General features: G+C 38.7%; 1 protein-coding gene across 1 annotated transcript; it reads left to right on the top strand.

Annotated features, from left to right (window-relative positions):
- Window positions 1-6,154: 6,154 nt before the first annotated feature.
- Window positions 6,155-10,630, top strand: LOC148742711 (NACHT, LRR and PYD domains-containing protein 3-like). Its single transcript, XM_088758460.1, has one exon. The coding sequence runs from the start codon at window positions 6,306-6,308 to the stop codon at window positions 9,492-9,494; it is 3,189 nt and encodes a 1,062-aa protein (XP_088614586.1). The 5' UTR covers window positions 6,155-6,305; the 3' UTR covers window positions 9,495-10,630.
- The last annotated feature ends 306 nt before the right edge of the window (window positions 10,631-10,936 follow it).

Raw genomic sequence — 10,936 nt, 5'->3', positions numbered from 1 at the left:
CTTCGCATCGTAAGCGCGAATCACCAGGGTTTTGCCATAGCAGTCTCACTTGTGTATCAGAAGATCATACGCCTCGAGTGTTTTAACATCTTAAATCCCGCTTCCACAACCGTCCAACTTAAAATCAGAGAAGCCACTCATATTCAATGGAGCAACTTACACTGAATCATCTCCTGTATCATGTTTATCTAAAACTTTCTTTGTAATTACATACATTCTTTTGTTTCTAGTGTTGTTTTGTCCCATGAGCATTTTGTTATACACTTTAAAATCAACTTTGTACTTAGTAAATATTTGAATTGAAGATGACAGAGGAACTGTCGAAACATGTCTTTTATAAAAAAGTCACATATTTTCTTAAAATTCAATTCCCAGGCTTCTTTCACGCTTTTGGAGTTGTAGCAAGTTGATCACCACAAACCTGAGCAGCAGTTATCAGCTGAGGTGTGATTCGTTCAACTTCTATTGATGTCCTATGAACAAGCTCAACTCTCTGTAGAGAGGCTGGATCATGCGCAGGAGCTTCGCCTTCATTCCCAGCATCCATAGCGTACTCTTCTGCATCCCCCGCAGCTTTAGCTGCCACAGCCAGCTGCCTGAGGCGGACCACGTGTCTGTTTAAGTTGTCCACCTAGAGGAAGGAATACAGTACCCAATGTGCGTCTTTTACACAGTCAAAACAGGATATAACAAGGTATTTTTGGTTTTATCAACTCAGTTGATTTGGATACCGTAGAGAGTATCAAAGCTGACGTTTCGAGCGCTGGCCCTTCCTCAGAGCGAATGGCGAATGAATCGCACTGACGAAGGGCTAACGCTCGCAACGTCAGCTTTGAAACTCTTTACGGTGGCTAATTTACTTTATTAACTCAGTTGATAAAACCAAAATACCTTGTTACACTCCCCCACTAACGCAGCACCACAGTTTCTTTAGAAACTTACTCCTTTTATTCAAACCAGGATATACCTGGTATGAAATAATAGAAGCTTTCCATAAGACTCAAGGATAATGTGAATCTAAAAATTCAAAATAGCTAGTATACTTTTTCGGCCATGATATGAAGCGGAAAGGAAAAGTACGGTCTAGAAAAAGTTTACCTATATCAAATGTTCTTCACTTACATTGCCCTAACTGGCAATTCATTTGAGCTAAAAGTGTTTCAGTTCAAACAATTACGTTCCAAATATCGGCATTTTCACATTGAAAACCACTATCTTCGTTATGACGGGCCCAATTGCTCTGAAATCTTTGACTTTCATCTTTTTGATGACGATACCAATTTAATTTATGCTGATAAAAGTCTGAAATAGCTTGAGACTGCTTTGGTTTGGTTTATTTCATAAATAAATACATGGCAGCCCTCTAAGGGGCTGAATTGCATATTTAAAAAAAATGTAACAGAATATCTAATAGTATGACTAATGTAAGAATAATAATAAGCTAAAAGTGAAATTGAATACTGTAAAATGATGAAACCTTTTATTAAAATTAATAAAGCTATATTTATATAATATCATGCTCAATACAAGATTTCATAAAAAATGTGTCCCTGAACCTATTTGTTTTCCACCTTGGTGTTTCAGAACGCCTGCATCGTCTGAGATGGTAAGACGACTTATGGGCTGAGGGTAAAAGATTTCTTAACCGGTTACTCTTATCATTTAAAATAGAATTAAAGGTCTTCTTACAAATATTTTCATTGTAACGTTCAATGCTTGATAGTTTAGTGCTGGCTGCTGTTAATATTGAGCTGAAAAACGTTACTGACTAGCTAAATGGTAACAAATTAACTTTGAATACTAAGAAATCTAATTATGTAATCTTCCGTCCCTCACAAAAGAAACTAAATTCAACTATTGACTTAAAAATAATTGATAACAATACTAACACTATCACTTCCATGGAACATAAGGAATACGTGAAGTACTTGGGAGTTCTTATTGATAGTACTCTAAGTTGGAAACATATTAATTACATAGTTTGCAAAATAAGTAAAACTGTAGCTGTAATCGCCAACATCAGACGTTTTGTCCCGTCTGACAAACTCCTCAAAAGCTATTATTCTCTGATTTTTCCCTATATATTTTTCTCTATATTGGATAGTGATAGAAATAGCGCTATATAAATACCGTACTATTATATACACTATGGCATAGTTACTTGGGGTCAAGCTGCTGAAACCCATATGAACAAAATTCTTCTTTTGCAAAAGCGTGTTCTTGGATTTATTTATGGTATGGAATACAGAGCTGATCTTACACCACTATTTACTTCTGCAAATATTTTACCGGTTAACATGTTGTACCTTAAAACTGTGGTTGCCCAAATGCATGATGTATCATCTGCATTACACCCTCTAAAATATCAAATCTCTTCACTCAGTCTCATAAAATTCACATATACAATACGAGCTTTTTTAATGCTGGCAATTATTATGTCAAAAAATCAAGGCTTAACCAACAACTCTCTTTACTTTTAAGACTTGGTCCTAAAGTATGGAATAATCTCCCATGTAGCTTGCGCTCATTGCCTAAAAGGTCTTTCAGCAAAAAAAGTCCATACAGTTTTGTTAAAATTACTCAACAATGAAAACAATCATGACTCTAAAAAAAAACGATTGTTGCTAAAATGACTGCTGGACTTATGGAACTAAAATAGCACCTTCTATATTTATTTACATCAATAACCTACTGTAAACTATTCATACTTTTATTTACTTTATTTGCTTCGTTGTCACTCATAATCATATACTTGTTTGAATCAATTTCGCTTCTCTAAATTAACAATATTGTAATCTCCTGGTAATTTTTATTTCCAACCTCCTTGATATATTCTAATATTGTCTGCAACCACCCGACTCGATTAGTTTTGCTACATTCTGGTGGGTATTTCTTTCACTTTTGTATTTCTTTCTTTCTTTGTTTCTTAAATAATAACATTTGTGACGTAGCAATAGTCAAGCATGGTCATTTGAATCCCTGCTGAGATGGATGTAAACAAGGAAAACAGCGGCGAACAGAGCGCTACCATAGCTACTAACTATGGCGCTACCAATTTAATTCTCGACTTGGATTTTAAGTTTAACTGAACACGAGCCATTTGGACCTTAGAACAGTCCCAGTTGGCATGCAGCGAGTTAGAAATGATGAACTTGAAAATCATTCTTCGTATGCGTAAACATGGAAAAAATTGATTAGAAACATTTAGTTTCAGACCAATGCCAGAAGAAAATTATTAAGAATTAAATTTGGTTTGTTTCAGCTTTTACCTTTAAGTTGCAATTGGTGTTTCAATCTTTATTGCTTAGAATTAGCTTCACCGCAATATTTTTCACTCTAAAGTACTCAAAATGTCGCCACTTACGACGCGCGCCAGAAAGTCGCCTCTGTCATAGTGTTTACATTAGAAATTACCTCGAAATAAATAAAACTAAAATAAAACTTTCGATTCCTTTTCAAAGTATCAGCACTACGTCAAGTAGATGTTTAGAAGATATAAAATATTGCTATATAATTTTCATTGTGTGAAATTGATGATTTAGTGAAATATGGGCGCCTGGTTAGCGAAGGGTAATATGTATTTGTTGCAAACGTGTCTGGGTTATTTTCTGGCAATGTGTTAATGCCTTTTAGTTTCTTTTTCGCAGGAGTATGCGACTGGCGGGGGTGAAGAACACTTACTTGATGTATTCACAACAGACAAAAGAAAGACTAGATATATTTATACTTTGCTTGGAAAAGCTAGCCTGCGTACAGACGCTAGAGGCACGATGTTGAAAATCGGCTCATGTCAAGGGTGATGACTGAGAATCTATCACACGTGGTGTATCACCATTTCGAGCTTCAATTTATTCGCGTCCAATAAAAAGGTTAAAAAAAAATTATAGAATAAATGAATGAAATTTGTGTTGAATGAAGATAAGGTAAACACAAATTTCAGTTCGAAGCGAAGGTCAAAGAGGACAACTTTCATGCCCATATATCTCGCTGGGAGTCTTCGCTGTAAATAAGGGCAACTTCAAAGCGCTCTTGTCGCTAATGTAAGCCAAACTGGACAACAAAATGGCGGTTATTTTCGAACTCCTGAGGAAAGAATCTTCTAATTAAGATAAACTTTATCTAGATCGTACATTCCCTTTACTCGATTAAAACTAAGAATTGTCTTTCAAATAATTTTTAATCCGTGTCTCTCCCAAAATCAACGTAAGTTGTATTTCTGAGCAAGATTCTGTACTCATTCATCTCATAGAGTGCCATTGTTTATCACTGTTAATGGTTTTTTAAAATAACCCTGATCTATGGAACCTGTATTTGGCGGTCACCCCGTCAAACCCTGTGGCTGACCGCTAATACAAGTTCGACTGTAATTTATTTCAAACATTTCAATGAAATCAATTTTGTCAAGAAGAAAAAAAAAATGTTCTCAGCTAAATGTGTGTCAGTCGGACGAAACTTGCCGAAGTATCTTTAGTTATACCACCTTTTTTTCCGAAGTTTAAGTTTAAAGCCCAACTCGCTGAGTTAAGTTTTTTACTTCAAAGTTAAGAGCAATCTTTTTTCCACCAGATTTGTTTGTAGGTGGATGTCAGGTCTTTCCTTAGGTTGATAAAAGGAGTTATAGAGCCTTTTGTTTATATTGTGGCGACAGTGTTTATTCAGAGCATACCTCGACTCAATACCATTTCTTAGACAACGGATTTGACGGCTTACATAAGCTTGCTTTATTGGCAATTGACGGGAAAAAAAAAGAAAAAACTGTAGTTTGACTGTTAACTGACGGTTAACCCCACTGAGATCAACACGTAGCAGTGCTGAAAGCTGTTTAATTTCAGGCGAGTTAGCACATAAGATACATGCATAATGAAGTGGCTATTGTTTTCAGGGTAACCCGAAAACACTGACCCCCAGTCCAAGGACCCCCCTACGGACCTGGTCCACGGACCCATGTACGGACCGGTCCACGGACCCCCTTTACGGACCCCCCATGAAAAGACAATAATAACAATGACAACTTATAGAGATGTGACTTACCGTTTTTTTTTTATGTTCGCGGTGGCGAAATTTTGACTGTTAGTTGCCAAGCCTTTGAACAAGAGTGAGTCTGAAGGTGACCTGGCTTTTCGAAAGCTGCGCGGTATTTTCCCTCGTCTATCGATCATTGAATAAAAGTCGCCCTGCTGAAAGATTTGGCAACTAAACACATAACTGTCAAATATCGCGATCTTTAATGAGTCTAATGAAAATGGACATCTTTGTTTGTCGTAGGAGCACTATTTTTTAAGCCTGGATCGAGTCAATGAACACGCAGGGAATTGAGCCGAACAAATGGCGGAGGCAATCGGTGGCAGCGAATGCAGAAGGATATATATACACAAGTTAGCTAAGTTATCGGTCTTTGTCTTTCTTTTTTTTTTTACATTTTAGTCAGCTTTTTTCCTCCTTTCATTGCCATGGTAATATTTGGAATATTTAACAGTCAAAATTTCGCCACCGCGAACGAAAAAACAATGGTAGGTCAAATCTCTATAAGTTGTCATTGTTATTATTATCTTTTCATGGGGGGTCCGTAAAGGGGGGTCCGTAGAGGGTCCTTGAACCAGGTTCGTAGGGGGTCCGTGGACTGGGGGTCAGTGTTTTCGGGTTACACTTGTTTTCATTACATTATTCACTGGGAAAATACAAGGATACTTTGCAATTATGAAAATCTGCATGAAAGGTAGTTCCGTAGGGGAACATATGACGGTCGGCTAAAAATGCGTGGTTTCATTTTCAACGGGAGTTTTATCATGATTTACTAGTTAGTCACAGTTTTCAGTTACACAAGGCAAAAGTGAAAACATAAAAAAATTACAGCCTCTTGGGAGAAAATAAGATTCGAGCGATCAAGTCCGTGATGGAAAGCTTTCATACTCAGAAAAAAGCTCTGGTCCTCGGCGAAATCAACAGTGAAGGGAGAGTTTTCAATGACAGTTGACATTTCAGTCATTTTTAAAGTATAACTCAGTATTGAGCGTACCTCAGAAAGCGAAACTTCTCACCATACTTGAAATTGATTCTGCGGAGCCTATTTCGAATACATTTCATAACATCTCACGCATTAAAATTAGGAAAATGTTACACAAGCAACATACATCAGTCTATTTCATTCTCCTATTTCAGTTTCCAATATCAGCTTCCCGTGTAGTCGAGAAAATGATGGCGTGCGAATCTGAAAGAATGAGTAACCGAAAGCCCACAACCTAAGCAATAGAGCGACGTTTATCTCATCGAAAGCGGAGACGAAAAACAAACAGTAACTTGAAACGATGGATAATCTCAAGGAATTACTTGCGCCGAAAACATTCAACAAATTTAGCCATGCCGCAGTTCTAATTTGGTTCCTGATTGGTGCAATCTTCCTTGGCATTTTTAGTGAAGTGGAAAACGCCGAATCCAGATTTGATTTCCGTTGTGGTGGGGCGAAGAGCGAAGACGTTGATCTTGTCCGTGGAAAATGTTTCGTGCAATACCAGGAGCAGTACAACAAATACGGAATTCCTACCTATGGCTTCGTGGTCATGAATTTCCTCGTTATTGGTATTGTATGTGCTATGTATTCCCTTGTAGCGAAATCTACAGTCGATCGCCTGTCGCTGCCAACCACACGTAACGGTGACCCTGAGAGCCAGTCGGCGAGCGACCAAACGAAGCAAACCTCAACGGGAAAACAGCTTTTCATCGCCTACTGCGGTCAGCTGTCCACAAGACTTGTATCAGGAGTTCTTTTCATGATCCTTCAAACTCAGTTGCTTTATCCTTCAAAGTTTCCCCATACGTTTGACTGTTATTTTAACTCTGGAACCGATCAGCCAAGGAATTTATCTGATGCCAACCGAAACAGTACTTTTCACGAATGTAATAATCAACGAGCGGTAAAGAAAACCTTCTGGATGAACGCTGTCCTTGCAGTAAATGGAATTTATGTCGCATGTCTTCTAATTGAAACTGTGTACATTTTGGCACGGGCATGGAAAGTGAGGAGTTTCATGAAAAACTCAAAGTTTCTTGAAATCCATCTTAGTCCCACCCATCAGAAGTCACATCTAGCGCAATCAAAGCTTCAACTATTTATCGAGGAAACAAAGGAAATAATTAAAGAGGACTCCCAAAACCTTTTTGAACTCCGATCACCGTTTTCAGCTCCTCCTGGCGAACACGCATTAGTTACAAATTTGACTCTGGATCAGATTTACACAAACCTAGTGGTAATTCCAGACAGAGCTACATATAACTTTACTGAAAACAGAGAGGAGCAACTCAAAGTTTATCCAAGGTCGCGCAAGGAAGAATCTCAACTCAAAAGCTTGGAAGACCTCCTAAATGATGAAAGTAAGAAAGTTTTGGTTGTCGGTCGACCCGGAATCGGTAAAACATTATGTTGTACCAAACTTCTCAGAGACTGGGCATTCGATAAAGTTTTTCAAGCAACAACTAATGCCCGAATCCACTTTGATGCTGCTTTCTTCTTGAAATTCAGGAGATTGAACTCGTTAAACGATCTAAGCCTTAGGGAACTACTCACTCAGTCAGAACATAGTCCCTCAGATCACCTGGATGATGAGGTCTGGAAATACATCCTGGAGCACCCAGAAGGTGTCCTCATACTTCTTGACGGATTTGACGAATTCAAAGACAACGCAAACATGGTCGTGGCGCCTCCTCGTCCCAAAAGCGCTGAAGAGAAAATGCCGCTCCAAATCCTTTACCAATGGCTTGTGACCGGGAAACTCCTTAAAGGTGCTTCAGTCTTGACAACCACAAGACCTACAGCTTTGGCGAGCATCGTAGACCTTCCGTTCGACAAAACCTTTGAGATTCTGGGATTCTCAACCGAACAAATTGAAGAATATGTCTACAAATTTACCGGAGATGACAAGCAAGCTGGCGAAACACTATGGCGACACATCAGCAGCAACATGAACTTACTTTCGTTGTGTTACATCCCTGTAAACAGCTTCATCATGTGCTCAAGTCTATCACAAATATTGCAGCTCGACCCTTCCGCTGGTGTTACTCTCCCTTCCAAATTAACAACCATTTACAAGATTGCAGTGAAAGTGTTTTATTATAAACACGCGAAAGAATTCCGCGACAGACGTATGACTCGCGAACACTTTGTATCAGATAAATTGCCAGAAAATGTGGAGGAGACATTCGAGAAACTAGGAAGAGTGGCGTTTGAAGGAATCAAAGAAGGAAAGCTGATCCTTGAAGGAAAAAAAGTACGCGGAATGGAAGACAGTGCTCTCTTCCACCGCTTACCCGACCGTCCGGCTGGCCAGTTAGCTTATGAACGACAATTCTGTTTCATTCATCTTACAATGCAAGAGTTCTTTGCTTCGAGGCACCTAGCAAATATGAGTGAAACAGAATTGAGGAACTTTGTTTCCGAGAACATCAAGGATGGAAAATGGCAGCTAGTTCTGCAGTTCCTGGCAGGACTAATGGACGATAAAGATCATCTACCGAGCGAGATAATTACCGACCTTCTTCCTACGAACACCGGAGAGAGAAAAATCGAATACAAGGAAGATGAAGAGAAAACGAAAGTGTCCTACTGGCCTACTAGAGACGAACGAGATTTAGCAGTGACATTGTGTAAATGTATAAACGAAAGTGAGAAAATGGAGTCACTGGTTCAGAGAAAAATGCAACAAATTAACTTTCATTTTGTAAATTTGATTTCCTGTCACCTCACAGCTGCTGATTGCTCTTCAATAGTAAACGTAATTAAGAATGTTCAAAAAATTTCACACTTAGATTTAATGAACAATAACATCGGTCCATTGGGCTGTTTAGAAATTTGCAAACTGTTAAAATGTAGTAAATCTCAACTGAGCTGGTTAGGCCTCATAAAAAATCAATTGACAGACGAAGGAGCCAAGTATTTAGCTGAAGCCATAAAAAACAACAGCTGTCAGCTACGCACGTTATTCCTCATATACAATAACATCACAGACACAGGAACACAACACTTGGCTGAAGCCATCAGCAACAACTGTCAGCTACACACGTTAGACCTCTCAGACAATAACATCACAGACATAGGAGCAAAGTATTTAGCTGAAGCCATCAACAACAACTGTCAGCTACGCTCGTTAATCCTCTACAACAATAACCTCACAGACACAGGAGCACAGCACTTGGCTGAAGCCATCAACAACAACAACTGTCAGCTACGCAGGTTAAGCCTCTCAGGCAATCACATCACAGACACAGGAGCACAGCACTTGGCTGAAGCCATCAAGAACGACAACTGTCAGCTACGCTTGTTATACCTCTCAGAGAATTACATTACAGACACTGGAGCACAGCACTTAGCTGAAGCCATCAACAACAACGACTGTCAGCTACGTAAGTTAAACCTCATTAGCAATAACATCACAGACACAGGTAAGCAATACGCACTTAGTCTAGTAAGTAAGTGTCAGCCTGAGTGTGAGCTAAATATTTAAGCCTCAGAAATTCCAATTGTAAACTGTAAAAAAAAATTATCGGAACCACTTACTATTCAAAACGGTGAGATAACCGGCTCAGTGAAAAATTCGCCCCCTAGAAACTCAACTTAGATGAAAGAAAACCAACTCTGTCAAGCGCTCGCAGCGACGAGAATATTTGAACCGGATCGAAATTAAGACAAAGGAACCAATGAACATGTTTATCGAGAGAAAAGGATGTCAATCATTTTTTTTTTTTTTATAAAACGAACCAATAATATTTCGGGAAAAGAACAAAGCTTACTGTAAAGAGAACAAACAAACCTCGGACCTCTCAGGAAACTTTCTCATTTTTTGACTGGTTAGTTTCGATCCTAAATTTACAGCAAGGTTCAGTACGCTTTCATCGCCTGTGTCTGTCACAAGGAATAGTTTTCTGATGAGTTAATGTGGTTCTTTCTCAGTTATAAGCGGTTCATAGTTATTATATGGCTGTGTCTCACAAGGACTGGGAACTGCCGAATTCACGAATTTGATTGGCTGAAATCAATATTGAGAGCGGTCTAGATTTTCCCATCTAGACTGGCATCTAGACCAGTCTACAAAAAGAAGGTACAAAGAATATAAAAAACTGGCATATAAGACACAGCCATATAATAAACATCTTATTAACCGAGCTAGGTCGGTCTAAATGGGAGAATCTAGACCTCAGTCGCTGGTACAGACCGAAAGCAGTGAGGTCTGTACTGGTGACCTCGGTCAAGATTCTCCCATACAGACCTCCCGCTTGGTTAATAAGAACAGTGCAGATTGTTTGGTAGAGTACATTTGTTTTATTTTTTTCTTCTTTTTCCCATGGCAGCGGTCGGGTTCAAGTTGTTTCACGCTTCTAAAACAATAGCCTGCTTTTGTAGGTTAGTAGTGTAAGATTTATATTATATCAATCTAAAAGTTTTTTTCAAGGTTTCCGCCCTTGTTATACATATTGGAGTAGTTTTGAACATATTTAGGGCCTGTGACTACAAATGTGACTTTAACATCTGAAGATGACGTATGAGATATTATCAGTTATGATTTTAACTTTCCAGTATTTGTTAATAGAGCCAGAACTTCAAAATCTATTAGTGTGTAATAAACTTTTAAACTGATTAAAACTTATGTTGCGATCTTTACATCCACTATGGTTAGACCCAACTTGGAAGCTGTGAAAAAGGGTGGGAGAGCAGAGCGGGGGGGGGGGGGGGGAGGGGAAGGTGTAACCTTTTAAGTACGAGACAAAATCTTGATAAATTTACCAGAGACATGCCTCAAGTCCCCCATAGAAGCACAGATCACTGGCACCTACTCTTAACCCTTCAAGATCTGATTGTTATCTCTTCCCTTGATCTATTAAATTTCCTTGTAACTCAATTATGAGAATTTGGTTATAGATCGAGATAACCACATCCACCTGATTAATT

The sequence above is a fragment of the Stylophora pistillata genome, chromosome 1 (genome assembly GCF_964205215.1).
Source record: "Stylophora pistillata chromosome 1, jaStyPist1.2, whole genome shotgun sequence".
NCBI classification, from domain to species: Eukaryota; Metazoa; Cnidaria; class Anthozoa; order Scleractinia; family Pocilloporidae; genus Stylophora; species Stylophora pistillata.
Note: the sequence above shows the minus strand (reverse complement) of the source record. Positions and strands in the feature narration are given on the sequence as shown.

Coding starts and splice junctions, on each gene's coding strand:
- LOC148742711 (XM_088758460.1), top strand. CDS start 6,306: ATGGATAATCTCAAGGAATTACTTGCGCCGAAAACATTCAACAAATTT.